The 16,168-nt window shown below is 37.7% G+C and overlaps 1 protein-coding gene across 1 annotated transcript in view; it reads right to left on the bottom strand.

Annotated features, from left to right (window-relative positions):
* The window catches only part of CEP128 (centrosomal protein 128), a 407,170-nt gene that overhangs the window by 323,798 nt on the left and 67,204 nt on the right, over nt 1-16,168 (bottom strand). Inside the window, 4 exon segments of the mRNA XM_030558988.1 lie at nt 6,143-6,303; nt 8,426-8,558; nt 12,383-12,457; nt 14,632-14,718. Of these exon segments, the coding sequence (XP_030414848.1) occupies nt 6,143-6,303; nt 8,426-8,558; nt 12,383-12,457; nt 14,632-14,718 (456 nt within the window).

The following is a 16,168-nucleotide window of genomic DNA, read 5'->3' as shown; positions in this document are numbered from 1 at the left end:
GATTTTTTACTTGCTCTTTTTTTATTTTATCTTCTAAACCTACCCTCTTCCCGTAAGCATTCACTATACTAGACATTCCTTCAGACTTCTCAGTGAAGACTGAAATTACCTTCATGAAAAAAGACAGAATGCTAAAATAATATTTTATAATGAGAATTTTAAATATTTCTTATTCAATATTGCCATAACTGATCACATTTCTAATGAGTTATTTGTTAAACTTGAGTGCTTTTAAAAAAAGTATATTTCATTAGCCTGGAAATTTTATCTTAAATACAGCACTCTAAAGCAAATTTTGCTAGCATCGATTTGAGGGAGATCCATAAATATGTTAACACAAGCAACAAAAAAAATCAGTGTTTTCTCATCTCATTTTGTAAATATAAGCATTTTGAACACAAAGTTAAGCCTCCAGATATCTTACCATCCCATTTTAGCTTAGAGAAGTCCTCAACTTAGTACTTCTTCTAATTTACAGATGACAAATTCATTACTAAAATCAGGTCGTGGGAAAAATGGAAGTTTTATTCTTCTGAGCAGGTTGTTCATGATTTGATATAATTTGATTACACAATAATAATGGGAATTAAGCAGTTTGTTTCAGATGCAATCCTATCCTGATTTTAATGGTTCAGTTCTTATTATTGTCCATTTAAGCTATCTAAACTTGAGTAATAATAAGCACTAGCGTACAGCACTTCAAAGAGCAATAGACAGGTTTTAAGAGTATTTTTTAAAGGATTGCACAAAGTTCTTTTTATACTTTGTTATCTAGCTTTCTAAAAGTGTTATATACTTCAGGATCTAACTGGTTACTCACTATTGATATATCAAAGTCCTTAATAATATAGGACACCAGTACTTTCAGCCTGGAGGATAACTTGTAATGTCATATAGCGTAAAAGCAAGTAGGTTGTCCTTGCAGGTTGCCCTAATGGTTAGTGTGAAACAGACCAATAGCAGATCCATGGAGAGGATTCTACCTCTGAGCAGAAAACCTTTCATTAGGATGTCCCTCATAACTACAAATATTTTTCTGTTCAGCTCTGTTACCTCATAACCATTTAACTCCTTCTGTGCAAATGTAAGCTAGTTGTTTGCAGGTGTGAGAAGGGAGACCTGATGCTGATAGTTAGTAGTTGGTAATGTGGCTTAGCTTTCAGTTAATAGATGTACCAGACCAAGGAGTCCAAAGAACAGAATGAAATTATTTTAATACAGAATTTAATAATTCAGTACATTTCAATATATTTCAGATATGCTAGCTGCTACCCATAACATCTGAACACCTTCCACATGAAATCACTAGTAACAGCTAACTTCCTAGATAAGATTGCAAATATATAAAATCTCCTTATGTTTTCCCTTTAAAATGAGATTGTCTGATACTGTTTTCCAAATTCTCTCACTAATAAAGATCTTAATTTACTGTCAATGAATTTACATATATTATGTCACTTTATGGCTTACATGTAAGATAAAATAATACCTATTAAAAGACACTTTTCTAAATTCCAAAAAACATTGCATGGATTTTTAGCCCCAAGACTGATTCTCATTTAAGTCAATGAACGTCAAGTGACTACTAAAAGCCTATGCAATGTTTTTAAAATTTACCCCTTATTTCTCCTGATTGGCATAATAAACGCACTCTAAAACAGATTATCCTTCAGGGACTTCACCAGAAGTACAAAATTGAAGTAAGTTCAAAAATACAGATCTCAGAATCTAAAAATGTATGATATCATGACATTTCTGCTAATAATCAATCAATACAAAACTTTCAGTGCATAGAGTGCACATTTCTACTTAGATGTAGGCTCCCTGACAGAGAGACTATGTCTTCATTCTTTATGCAAGAAACTATGCACACATAAAACACTATATACAGATGATTAATAATTGCACTGATACTTTCCATACGTAGAATTATGGTTTGACAAATATGCATTTCTACTCTTTAATTCTTCTAAGGTTTATTGTAGTTATAGTGCTGCAGAAGTACAGCAGTAGTAGAATATATTGTTTCAGATTACTAGGTACCTCAGGAGTCCAGTTTTAGCTCAAAAATATTATGGAGATGGGTGTGATGCTTTTGGTCTGAGAAATGGGAGCAAGCAGTAGATCTCTAAACACTCCCAAAAATCATTCCACAGAGCATTGATAGCAGCCTCTGAGAATGTCAGATCTGTATTTTCATAAAGATGTGTAATAGGTGTTAATGATAGGAGCAAAAAGAGGGGGAAGACTCAGTTGCCAAAAGAAGGAGAATAAGACAGAGGTGAAAATTCTGCAAGGTCATAACACTGTTCAAAGGGGTTTAGAGAATAGATATTAAAGGAGGGTCAGAGTAACTATTTCAGTGATATTCAAACTGAGGCTTGCAAGCCGCAAGTGACTCCTCAATGTGCATCCTGCAGCTCTTTGCAGCACATATTAAAACACTGTGTGATTTTAATTATTAACCTAACTTATTAACTAATCAGGATTAGGGTGCCGGGCTTAGGGTGCTGTTTTTGTTGTTAGCGACAAAAAGGAAAATAGACCATTTGAAGTAAAATGTTTCATGTATTCTGTATGTGGATTCATTTTTCATTAACCCCTGAAAATGTTCTAGACCTTTGTGGAATCTCATGGAACCTTCCAGACTCTTTGAGAACTACATTTTCCTTGAAGCTCCCAGAATGTTGTCAGCCATGCCCTCATGAGTATATAAGGCACAGGATAGTCTGGACCTTGTTTTACGGTGTAATTGTGAAAGTATATTTGTGTTTTAAGATTTGAAGAGTATAAGTAGTGACTAACAAAGGACATTTTTAATGAGACACTAGAGATATCTAATGAACCCCTATCTATGAAACAATACAAAAGAAATATTGTTATTTCTTTTGTAATGTTTAATACATATTGTTTGATTACTTTCTAAGACTGTGGAACATAGACTTTTGCTGTCCCTAATACAGTGTGTTTAAAAAAGCCTTCAGGAGCTCAGTATAGAAAGCAAAAAAATGCAATTGCAATCTAGATTGCAGCAAGGGGCAAATTTGACAGGAAAATATCTGAAAAAGAACAACACAGACCAGGCTTTAGGCAGTAGCAATTGTTTCAGTGCAGAAAAAATTGAGGAGTGAAGTATAAATGATGGAAGTCCTATTAGTAAGGAATTAGCAGATTTACCTGATGACAAAGAATGGAAATATAAAGGAAGTGATGGGGAATCATCCAGTTTTCCTGGTGGTATAAAGGAGAGTGATGATAGAGAAGAATTAGCTCACATGAAAAGGAGAGTAACGACAAAGAAAAATCTGGTTTACATGAAAAGGAGAGAAATGATGAAGAATAAGCCACACATGATGACAGAAACAATGAGAAAAACTGCACACCACAGACTGATACATCAGATCCTGCTTTATAGCCAGTGATCCTAAACTCTGCCATACAATTTTGAACAGGACTGGCAAAATCGAGGCTATGACGTTTCCAGTAAATGAGCAGAAGTAACTCTTCTCAAAGTCACACTGCAAAAGAGTGCTCAAGAATGGTGAGAAACAGAATCGGCATTGGCTAGTTTACTCAAAATCAACTGACAAACTGATCTATTTTTCTTGTAAAATCTTTAACAAGAATGCCAGATTGTTGCTTGTGCTTTCTGGGTACAATTGCTGGCATAATTTAGCTGATGCTCTGAAGTAACATGAAAAGTCACCAGGTCATTTTACGGCCCAATCCAAATGGACGCGAGTTGAGTCCAGGCTCAAGCTGAATAAATGCAAAGATGCAGAAAACCAGAACATTATTCAATGTAGAAATGTAGAAACCGAGCATTGGAGAAACATGTTCAAGCATCTGATCTGAATTACCCTCTTCCTTGCAGAGAATAATTTGGCTTTCTGGGGCTCGTCTGATATATTGTTCACTGAACAGAAGGGTAATTTCCTTGGTTTGGTAGAGCTCCTTGGGAAATACGACAATGTCATGTGTAAGCACCTACATAAACTAGTTTGTAAAGAAGCTATGGACCATTACTGCAGCAAAACAATTCTAAACTAATTGATCAACTTTACAGCAAGGAAGTTGCTTAACAACATATTGATGCAGCTCAGCAAAGCAAAGTACTACGCTGTAACAATGGACTGCACTACCAACATTAGTCACAGTAAAAAATGATGCCATTTACATAAGATTTGTTGACAAGAATGGGTGTCCAAGTAAAGGAACACTTGATCTCTTTCCAGTCTGGACATCTGTACTGGAAAAGCCTACCAGAACTGTTTATGAAAGTTTGGAATGAGAATAAAATAAAGCTTCTGGATTGCCATGGCCAAGGCTATGACAATGGCACAAACATGAAAGGAAGAAACAGTGGCATCCACACAAGGATCCTTGACTTGAATCCAAGAGCTTTCTTTATGCCTCACGGCTGCTATTCCCTCACCCTGGTTATGTCAGATGCAGCATCATCTTCTTTAGATTCAGTATCTCTCTTTGGAGTAGTGCAAAGAACATATGTTTTGTTTTCAGCATCAACTATCAGGTGGAAGATATCACAATGTCACAAATCTGACCATGAAGCCACTAAGTGACACTCGCTGAGAGAGTTGCATTGACAACGTAAGGTCAGTGAGATACCACATGATTGTTGTTTATGATGCCCTGATGGAACTGATGCAGTTGAGTAGAGGCCAGAATCCAACACAAGGCGCAAAGCCCAGTAAACCAGATCAATGACTTCAAATTTCTGGTCTCAAAAGCAATTTGGCATGATATCCTGTTCCAAGTCAATGTTGTAACTAAGGCATTAAAAACTTAGTAGATGGACATTGTGACCACTACTACTTTGATGAGAAGCTGACTTGATTTCATTGTGGCCTACAGAGACAACAGATTTGACCATGCCATTACAGCTGAAATGCCATCACAAAGAAATGGCAGAAAACTTAGGAGTTGAGACTGACTTTAAGGAAACTCATATTCATCATAAGAAGAAACAGCTTGGTTACAAGGGCAGAGATATAGTGATAGGAAGCTTGGATGAAAAATTCAAGGAGGTGGCTTTTTGGTTGCTTGTTGACACTGCTCAAGTGTCCATCAAAGAAAGGTCTGGACAAATGAAGCACCACAAAAAGACCTGGAAGTTTTTATATGACCTTAGTAAACAGGAAAACACTTGAACAATTGTACGGATCTTCACCAGACTAACACATGGGGAATGTTCAGATGTCAATGATGAAAACATCTGTGTTGAACTGGACAACAGCGATCACATTTTGCAACAAAGGAAGCACTCTCCACTCCAAGTTCTTCTAATAAGTCATGATGCAGAGCTAGAGAACACTTTTCCCAATGTGTTGATACTTTGAGGATTCTGCTCACGCTGCCGGTCGTAGTCGCAAGCGGTGAGCGCAGCTTTTCGAAGCTCAAGCTCATTAAAACGTATTAAATTGCTGATGGCCAATGAAGAAAATGACATTGCTTGCTGTTCTATCGCTTGAAAATGGCATTGTCCAGTCTTTGGATTTCTGATGCTGTGCTTCAGTTCGGAAGGGCAAAAGGCGAGTACAGAAACTTTTTGAACTGAAGGATAGGGTTAACATTAGATAGTGTCACCTACTGCAACTCTATTTAATACTGGTCCACTCGTGTTGGTGCACAGTTCAATTTCTTCATGTTAGTACATTTCAGTTATTCTTAAAATTTAAAAAAAAGTTTCTATAAACAATGCTTTTTATTTGCTTACATATGGCATAATTTACAGATCCTAGCGTACAGATTTATCATTTTATGAGACAGTGATAAATCATGCATGCAAATCATGTATCAAAGTCATGAAATGGGCTACAAAAGCAATAAAAAAATAAGGTATTCAAAAGTTTAACAAATGGAGGGAGAGCACCTCAGATGCTCTTCACCTGGGGCACCATCTGTTCTGGGGCTGGCCCTGTATATACATAAAAATAGTAAATAAAACAATGAATTCACATTACTGTGGCTCTCTTTTTTAATGTTAACCACTAATATGGCTTCTGAACCACTAAGATCTGAGTATCACTGGAATATTTGTTTTGGAGTTTTATGTCACCACCCAACCTAGCACATCACCTACCACAAACACATAGGAAACCACTTATAAAGAAAATGTTACCTGTATGTGCATTGCAAGTTGTGCTTTCTCCTTATCCTTGTGCTCTATGCATTGCTTCAGCTCCTCTACCTTTGACATGACAGCACTATGATTCAGCTTTGCTCTTAACTCCAGGATCTGTTTCTCCAACTCTTGCTTCTCCCGCTCAGACCTTTCAACAACTACAAAACATTGTGAGGCATTTGTGAACAAACAGAACTGATATGCTAAATGAAAGAACTAAAATGTAGAAATTAAATCTCTCATTCCTATCTTTGCAGTACTATTTTCTTCTTCCCATATAAATTATAGGGTATTAATGGGAACATATGAATACCCCACAGCTATTGATTTTATCAGTGTATAACCAGAAGATACTGAAAGTTAAAAGTATGATTTCATAGCTAGGAAGACATTAGCCTTCTATTCACTGCAGCCAAGCCATTTCATGTTCTCTTCCTAGGCAGATTTATTTTAGGAGTGAAAAAAACATGGATGAAATGGGAGTCTTACCATTGACTTCCAACAGAGCCAAAATTTAACCACATTAAGGTAAAGTCACAAGATCTGGATGCTATACTATTAGAGAAGAGTACTTTATAAAAAAATTGTCACAATGTATCACTTTTTACTATATCTAGGTAACTATGTGAAGTTTCCATTCTTATCCAGAACTTATATGGTAAAATTTCTATCTAAAAATTGCAGTGATTATATCAGCTGTTCCTCAGCTGACAATCAAGGTTCTTCAGTTTAAAAACCATTAGAAATTCAGAAAACCTCAGTCCCTACCCCTTTGCATGACTCTCTCCTCTAACCCCAGACTACTTTCTGTTGAAACATTTGTTTAAAGCTCTATTCCTCTTTTTGGTAAAATTGCTCCAGGACAGGTTTTGTTTCTTTCTTTGCATTTTTATAGCAACTTTTTATAGCATAGTTATTATAATTGCAAAACAAGTGTTGGAAAGGAATTTTAAATGTACAAATAGGTTTAATTTTAAGCATAATGGTCACTTTATCAGGTGGTTCAAAAACGGCTAACAATTCACCCTCTTCTGAAAAAAATAAAGTATTTGATATAGGACTATAGGTTCTTCAGTTTTCTGGGGAAGGGAAGATTTTTATAAACATGGAATCACAACTCCATTTTAATGGCCATGAGAATCTGTCTGGATGCAAGAGGAATTAAGCAGCTGTAACATGAAGTTACAAAAATAGAAAGTAGGACTTAACCAAGCTGATGAAAGATTCATTGGGATATTGAACCTACCCTAGAAACCACCTAAATCACACAGAAGTGTGTCACTATAAATGATAGACCATAGTGACTCCAGAAGATATTGACTTTTTTAAAAAACACACAAGTCAAGATGCATTTAGAGAGCTCAAATACAGATCAATTTGTAATCTTTTATCCAAAAATACTTTAGAGACATTATAGCCTACTATGCAATTACCTCTTGAGATTTTAAATATATTTTTAAAATTCTGAATACCATGACCTATTTTCACATTTCTAAGATGTCGCAAATACAAGCATTAACTGAATGTGATTGAAACTATATTCTCTACAGGTTTCAGAGTTGCAGCAGCGTCAGTCTGTATCCGCAAAAAGAACAGGAGTACTTGTGGCACCTTAGAGACTAACAAATTAATCTGAGCATAAACTTTTGTGGGCTGCAGCCCCAGTTCATCCGAAGAAGTGGGCTGTAGCCCACGAAGGCTTATGCTCAAATAAATGTGTTAGTCTCTAAGGTGCCACAAGTACTCCTGTTCTTTTTATATTCTCTACTTCTCCCTAGAATAAGTTGTCATTTCTGAAGGACAATTTGGAGGTTTAACAGACAGTTTAGCAGCCTTTTTAAGGAAAAATCTACACAGAGAGGTGAATCTTGCACTATGCTGCAATATGTCAAGAGTTAACCTCACAATAGGTAGAAATACCAACTTTCAGAAAAAGACTATCAAAATTTTTGTGTAAATCCTTTGATACTATGAAAACGGTTCAAAATTTCTCTTCTGTGAAGAAACCATTGATGCTGCTCAATTTAATACTATAAATTTTGATTTTTTTAAATAATCAGTATGAAGATAATGTATTTGTAGTCTTCTCATAACTTGTGTTTCTCATAACTACTTAGCTACTAACATCCGACACCAGTACAAACAAAAGTTAATTGAGCCAAGAAGATAACTAGCTGTATTAGTTCAACCAACAGAGGATCTAGATTACAACTCAAAGAAAAAGACTGTTCTCTTGCAAAGTCATAAATTTATGTCCCAAAAAACAGGAAAAGACTGTACCTGATCTAATTCTCCTGTCGTCCTCTTGCTCATCATGGCAGCTTTGGTGGTGCATGGCAACCTGTGAAACTTGATGCTGCAAATCCACACGGTCCGCTTCTGCTCTCAATAATTGGGAATGGAGATCCTCAATCTAACAAATAGACAAGTACCAAACATTTAATAAAACAAAACAAAAATGTAAACAATTCTACCAAACACCATAAACATTAAAAGACTTGATATAATTACCACTTCTTTAGCAGATCCCTAAGTGCTCAGAGAGGGCAAGCATGAAAGAAATGAAAGTTCATTCCTAGATATGGTCAGAAAGGGATAATCAAAACACCAGACGAGCTAGTATAAATCATCACATTGGCAGTTGCAAGGAAAGGCTTTAATCTAAACCAGGCCATGTTCTAATCATTCTCACATGCTGTAATTAGCTTATTCTATCTCTATCTCTGATTTGGGGGGGGGCGGGGGCAGATTGCAATCATCAGAAGTGTGATATTAACATATCAACGCTTCTTTAGTATAAGAGGATTCTGCAGCTCACTTTCATTTTCTTTCCCAATGTATTGTATGTCACATATTAACAATACTGTACAATATTAACAATACAAAGAACATTTGATAGAGCACCATTAACGTGTGTGTTATAACAAGCCAAGTACAGAACCAGAATTAAAGCAAGAAATATTATTCTTAATCCTCCTCACTGTGCCTAGGTATTTCAGCATGTATGAGACATTACATCTTCTGAGATACTTACACACAATGGGCTGAGTTCAAAATAAAACAACAGTACAGATTTCTGAGTTGAAAATGCTAACAAAAGTCAAACAATGAATGCTAATGGAACTGAGCTCCAAATCCCCCTCAACCAATTTCATCTCTTTTTCTAGCTCTCCAAAAAAGAGGGAGAAGGTAAAGCACTGAGTAAATAGGGAGAGTTTCTGATGCTAAAAATATCAGAGAGGTAGCCATGTTAGTCTGTATCAACAAAAACAAAAAGGAGTCTGGTGGCACCTTAAAGACTAACAGATTTATTTGGGCATAAGCTTTCGTGGGTAAAAAACCCACTTCTTCAGATGCATGGTGTGAAAATTGCAGATACAGGCATAAATATATATTGGCAAATGAAGAGAAGGGAGTTACCTTACAAGTGGAGAACCAGTGCTGAAGGCCAACTCAGTCAGGGTGGATGTGATCTACTCCCAATAACTGATGAGGAGGTGTCAATATCAAGAAAGGGAAAATTGATGTTGTAGTGAGCCAGCCACTCCCAGTCCCTATTCAAGCCCAAATTAATGGTGTTCAGTTTGCAAATGAACTGGAGCTCTGCAGTTTCTCTTTGAAGTCTGTTTTTGAAGATTTTGTGTTGAAGAATGGCTACGTTTAAATCTGTTATTGAATGTCCAGGGAGATTGAAGTGTTCTCCTACTGGCTTTTGTATGTTACCATTTCTGATGTCTTATTTGTGAACATTTATTCTTTTATGTAGCAATTGTCCAGTTTGGCCAGTGTACATGGCAGAGGGGCATTGCTGGCACATGATGGCATATATCACATTAGTAGATGTGTACATGAATGAGCCTCTGATGGTGTGGCTGGGTCCTATGATGATGTCCCTAGAGTAGATATGAGGACAGAGAAGGCAATGTGGTCTGGTACCGGCATGGACATAACGTTCCGGGCTGCTTGCAGGGCCTCTGGTGAAGAGGGCATCCGGACATCTGGGGAAGCCTGCTCAGAATGGTCTGGGCTATTCCGTTCAACCTGAGTGAGAGGCCTGGAGGTCGATGGGGACCAAGGACTGACCAACGTGGGTCTAGCCTCTCCCCCAGTTTTCCTTCGGTGCCACGGCGGGCCTCTTCTTAACCTTCTTGGCGTGCCTCATGGATAGGGAGTGGTGCCAACTGGTAGATGGCACCGATGGGTCGCTGTGCCCCGACACTGCAGTACGTGGTGCCGACTCGGAGCGGCGTGCCAGAGTCAGGGTCAATGCCGACACCATCAGGATAGCCCGGAGCCAAATGTCTCTTTTTCTCTTGGTCCAAGACCTGAAAGACCTGCAAATCTTGCTGAGATGAGTTTCACCCAGAAAGTATAAACAGTTTGAGTGCGGATCGCTCACTGGCACCGGTCGCCTACAAGTGTCGCACAACATAAAACCCCCCTGGGCATGCCCCGGTCCAGGCGCACTAAACTAAACTAATCTAACTACTTCAACAACAGGTACTACTACACCGAACAAACAAGAGTTCTGGAGGAAAGCTACAGACAAGCTGGAGCAGAGCAGTTCTGAAGCACCTTCACTGGCAGCAAGAAGGAACTGAGGGTGGGGGGAGTGAGCAGTGCCCCTTATACCACGCCGTGGAGGCACCACTCCAAGGGTCGCTAGGGGCGTTCCTCTATGGGTACTGCTAGAGGAAAAACTTCCAGCACTGGTGCAAGTGGCGAGCACGCACACCTATTGTGGAATACACATGAGCAATCACTCAAAGAAGCAGCGTAGGGTATAAGGAGAGAGTCTAAATAGCCAGATAATCCTGCTGTAAAAGTGCCAATACCTGAGATGATGGGGTGTCCAGGATTTCCAAGTTTATGAATCTTGGATAGCAGATAGAATACCCCTAGTCAGGTTTCTACAGGTGTGTCGGTGTAGATTTTTCCCCATGCTGTAGCAGGGAGTTTCCTGAGCAGATGGTGTAGTTTCTTTTGATACTCCTCAGTGGGACTGGAGGATAATGGCCTGTAGAATGTGGTGTTGGAGAGTTGCCTGGCTGCCTTCTGTTCATAATCCAATCAGTTCATGATGGCTACAGCACCCCCTTTGATTATGTCAGAGTTGTTTCTGAGGCTATGAATGGCATTGTGTTCTGTATAGATGAATTTATGGGGCAAGTGATGCTGTTTGTTCACAATTTCAGCCTGCGCATATCTGTGGAAGCACTCTATGTAGAAGTCCAGTCAATTTCTCCTCTCTTGGTATTGACACCTCCTCATTAATTATTGGGAGTTGACCACATCCACCCTGACTGAATTGGCCTTCAACACTGGTTCTCCACTTGTAAGGTAACTCCCTTCTCTTCACATGCCAATATATATTTATGCCTGTATCTGCAATTTTCACTCCATGCATCTGAAGAAGTGAGTTTTTGACCCACGAAAGCTTATGCCCAAATAAATCTGTTAGTTCTTAAGGTGCCACTGGACTCCTCATTGTTTCTGATGCTATATTGGATTCCCGGGTCTTTCAGATTCAACAGTTTCTGTGTGCCTTGTTCAGGCCCAAATATAGACAGTTTGCATAGTACTTTTACTATATTTCTATTGTAGCAAGTGTTTCTATATCACTCTGATGTCTGGAGTCACTGACTATCAACAATACTATGTACTGCATATCACAGAACAGTTACAAACATACAATATGCAAAAATACCCTCTGAAATGCACCTAGAACAGTGCATGTGTTTATCCAATGTAAATAACTCAACTATTTTAAAAGTACACACAGAAAAAAGTGTGTTTGAGACAGTAATGCATTCAGAGACACTTAGAAATGCAAATGCCTACATAATGTATTATACATATTTCTTCATCCTCCAGCTGGATGTCTGCAACAAATGAAGCTCTCGGGAACAGTTTGTCTTCTTGATCCAGTCTATTTTTATAACACACACCAAGACTAGACACTGAAGGAGCTTCTGTAAATATAAACATGACATAATGCCATTGAAGGAATGGGTTTAGTGACTATCTTTAATGCTGAGAAGCTCCCATTTTTCATATGATCTTATGTAGATCAGTCTAGTAGGCACTGCTCTGCACATTTTCTTCCTTCCTTCCTTCCTCCACCCCCCCCCCCCAACAATGCTGTTATTACAGTAACTGACAGCAAGATAAAAGAGACAGGCTTAAGCCTAACTTAATATGAAAGGAGGAGGATTTTCATGGCATGAAAGTTGTTACCTGATGCAGAAGAGCCTCCCGACTGTCTTCTGACTGATCTAACTTCCTCTGGGACCGCTCCAACTCCTGCTCAAGCTTATAATTTGATTAAAGATGATGAGACAAAGTTACACATTCATCCTGGTACTAAAATATTTTAACTATTTAAAACTAAACTTGTATTTAAAAATAAAAATAATTTCTTATACTTCTAACCCTGAACATGTAAAGCAAACTGTGTTATAAGATGCTACAAACGTACCTACAATTATTACAATGATACCATTTATAAATTTATCATGCAGTATGTAATCATTTATCTCATATATACTCTGTACTACCACCTGTAGCTACAAAATGGCATATGCATTCCCAAACTAAAATAATGTTAAAATGGGAGTTAAAACTGAGAGCACATATCACTAATTTAGGATAAATTGCTTTAGAAAGATGACACAATTATCCAAAAAAAAAAAAACTAAAAACTCAAGAAATTCAGAGTAAAAGATTATGTTTAAAAGAAATCCAAACATGTTAAAATATGAAAATACACAGGTAGGGCACTCAAACCATTTTAATTCTGCCTTTTAGCCATACCACACAATAACTATGGAATAATGGCTGATATATAACAGAACTTGGTCCGAGATAATATGATACTCATTTTTAAAGAAAGACCGAGGGTGGGGGAAGGAGTTCCATTTTTTTTCTCTTCATGTTGTCATTAAACTGTTTTGTTACCTTAACTGTGCAATTCCGTACTATGTGGTAGATAACAACAAAATGCTTAACTGTTTTTAGTCAAGCTTCAAAAAATGTACTTCTCCAGGGCCAAGAAGAAAAGTGTAACATTTTAGACTGAAAAGTAATAGACTGACATTGTTATATGATCTGAAAATGACTTTTAAAAATAAAAATTCTTGTTGCTGCGTGCTTCATTTATAAAAACTTCAAAAAGTGCATATAGTTGATGCTTCACCTGATGACCTACTGACAGTGCTCTGCAAGGTTCTGATGGAAACCTGGGTTTCATTACTCCTGTTAACTCTGCTCCTAATGTTTCTATACCACTCTGATGTCTGGCCTGAAAATGTAAATTATAAGTGTCCAGACTTCTATGCAATTAAAATATCTACCTTAAATATGATGATGCGAAGGAGAAGCTAGCACTTTATGGGCACTACCAGAAATAATAAATCAAATGGATGTTCAATTTCCAGCAGTACTAATGCATTTAATCTTCGGTGTACGGTGCAGTTAATTCATCCCTGTAACTACTCTATTGAGACCCTCTCCAGAGGCAAAGTTATTTTTGGACAGAGAAAATTGTATTTGCCTAAATGGCAGCATGGAGGGTGGCACAGAAAGGTTTATCAGAGAAGCTGATAAATAGGCAGACAAGCCTGATATTAATGGCAAAGCAGAGTAGGTAGGAGAATGTGAAACAATACATGGGTGGATATAGCAGGGAAGAGCAAAGCTTTGAAGGCACTGATAACAATTCTGAACTTTATGCAGTGGAGAAAGGGCAGCCAGTGGAGAGATACAAAAAGGAGTGGCATGGTAAAACTACTGGCAAAGAAGCTAATCTTAACAACAGCATTTCTATGGACTGTAGGAAAGTTATATGGGTGTCAGAGAGGCCAGGAAGAGGAAGAGGAGATTTTAATAATCAAAATGGGAAATAATCCTGATGAGAGAGTGAGCTGCAAGGACGTAAAGAATATGTCAGATCTTAGAGTTGCTGTGAAGTAGGAAGCCAACAACTTTGTACATGGTTTAGCTGTGTGGGACAAGGTGAAGGGATGTGTCAAAGTAATCCCTAAGCTACAGGCTTGACTGACTGGGGGGTTGCTGATGTTGTTGTCAACAATAACAAAAAAGAAGGGTAGAAATGAGGGCTTTGGAGGGAAGACGAAGAGTTCAGTTTTGGTCGTCTTTGCAGTGTATGGTGCTAAGAAGTTTTAAAAAACTAAAAACACAGGATTTCACACTGCTATTGCCTCTTACAAAAGAAGCAAGATGTGGCCTTGAACATAACATAAGAGACTGAACATTCTAGACCAGTGTTTCTCAATGACAGTCTGTGACCCGGCACCCTGAGATCTCCCTGACAGAGTTTAGGAAGGCAGCAAGCCAGTCCTTGGTATCAAAAAGGTTGAGAAACATTGTTCTAGACCACAAGCAGTTGGAAACGATCACAACAGAAAAAGACTAAACTGAAAACTGATTTTAAAAAATAATTTAAAAAGAGAAAATTAAATTCTTACTTTGCTCTTTTCATTTTCAGATTTCAAAAGTTTATTTTTCATCAGTCCTTCCATTTCATCAGCTTTAGCATCTCGTTTCCTTAAAGCCTTAAAGGGGGGAAATATTGTGCTTTTTATTACAGCAGAGTTACCAAATCCTCATAAGTTATAAGTATTATTGTCTATGCTTGAAATTTCTGAACAAAAACAATATAATCTCTCTTACTGGAGGAGATATTTATTTTCTCTCTCTCTCTCTCACACACACACACACACTCTTATGAGTGCAAAGACAAGATTGACCTTGGCATCCTTCTAATCTATAAACTTCCAGACTCCAAAGGTTGACCCTTGCCTTTCCTGCATGGATAAAGAATAGATGCATGTTTCCCCTACAAATATTAACACTTTCTTTGACATGGGAAACCTACTACCCACCTAAAATATGCTGGTAGTAGCAAGTACTACGTACTTGCATTAATTATGACCAGTACTAAGGAAAACATTATTAGATACTAAAGCTGAACCTGAATAGTGGCAAGATACCCACCTCTATCTATACAACTGGAAAGACGTCTGCACTTTATCCTATCAAATACAGACCCGCCCACAATGTTTCACATATTCATTACTTTAAAGGTTGATAATTTCAACTTGTATCTTGGAATGAAAACACCAATCTAAAACTCTACCTCCTACAAAATCCAAAGACACAGGATCTATTCTTAGTAAGAGTTTACCACAAACATCCACTTTCTGAATTCATTGTGGAACTAATGAAAAGTTCAGTTCAAGGTCTCCATCTTCATATCCAAAGCCCTTCTAAAGTGACCATGAACTCCTATAATAGCTGTGTACAACCAGAACAATGAAACTGATGACCACCAGTAGAACGCTTGAGCATGTGGAAACAAAATTTTCATAGCAGTTGGATCTAAACTACGAAAATTGTTTCAACAAGATAGAAGAATTATCACAGACTTCATCACTTTAAGAGCTCATTTCTTCAACTTAGTTTTCCCTCAAAAAGTTCTTCATTCACACAAAAAAGCACATTTATACAATGACAAATAAAAACAATTCTGAGAGTTAATCAAGCTATTTATTTTACTGGCTGAGAAAGGAGACTAAATTTGTTGTATTTCAGTTAAAAAGATACTTAGGTACAATGGTGACCAGGTCAGTGTTTATAAATACCGAGCAGTATATCAATTAAAAAAATATGTTCATGCAATCTACTTAAGAGTTCAAACCGACACAAGAGTTAGGTGTTCAAAGTTAAGGTTTCTGCAGCAGTTACAACCCAACTCCCTTGTGCATGTGCATTACTTCAGACTGCATATGCTGTTACACACACAAATACAGACATGCATGAGTGCACACAGCAAGACAGAATTATGATAGCTTTAGTATCTACAACTATAGTGTCACAGGGTCGATGGCTCCTTTAAGGTGAGTCCAGGCCGAGGGTACCCATGACAAGTTAATTTAAGGGGAAGAAGCCTATCTAGGTAGCTGAGTAACAAGCACCTCAGCCTGAAAATGGCCATCAGGCTCA

The sequence above is a fragment of the Gopherus evgoodei genome, chromosome 4, assembly GCF_007399415.2.
Source record: "Gopherus evgoodei ecotype Sinaloan lineage chromosome 4, rGopEvg1_v1.p, whole genome shotgun sequence".
NCBI lineage: Eukaryota > Metazoa > Chordata > Testudines > Testudinidae > Gopherus > Gopherus evgoodei.
The sequence above is the reverse complement of the archived record's forward strand: the minus strand, read 5'-3'. Positions and strand labels throughout refer to the sequence as shown.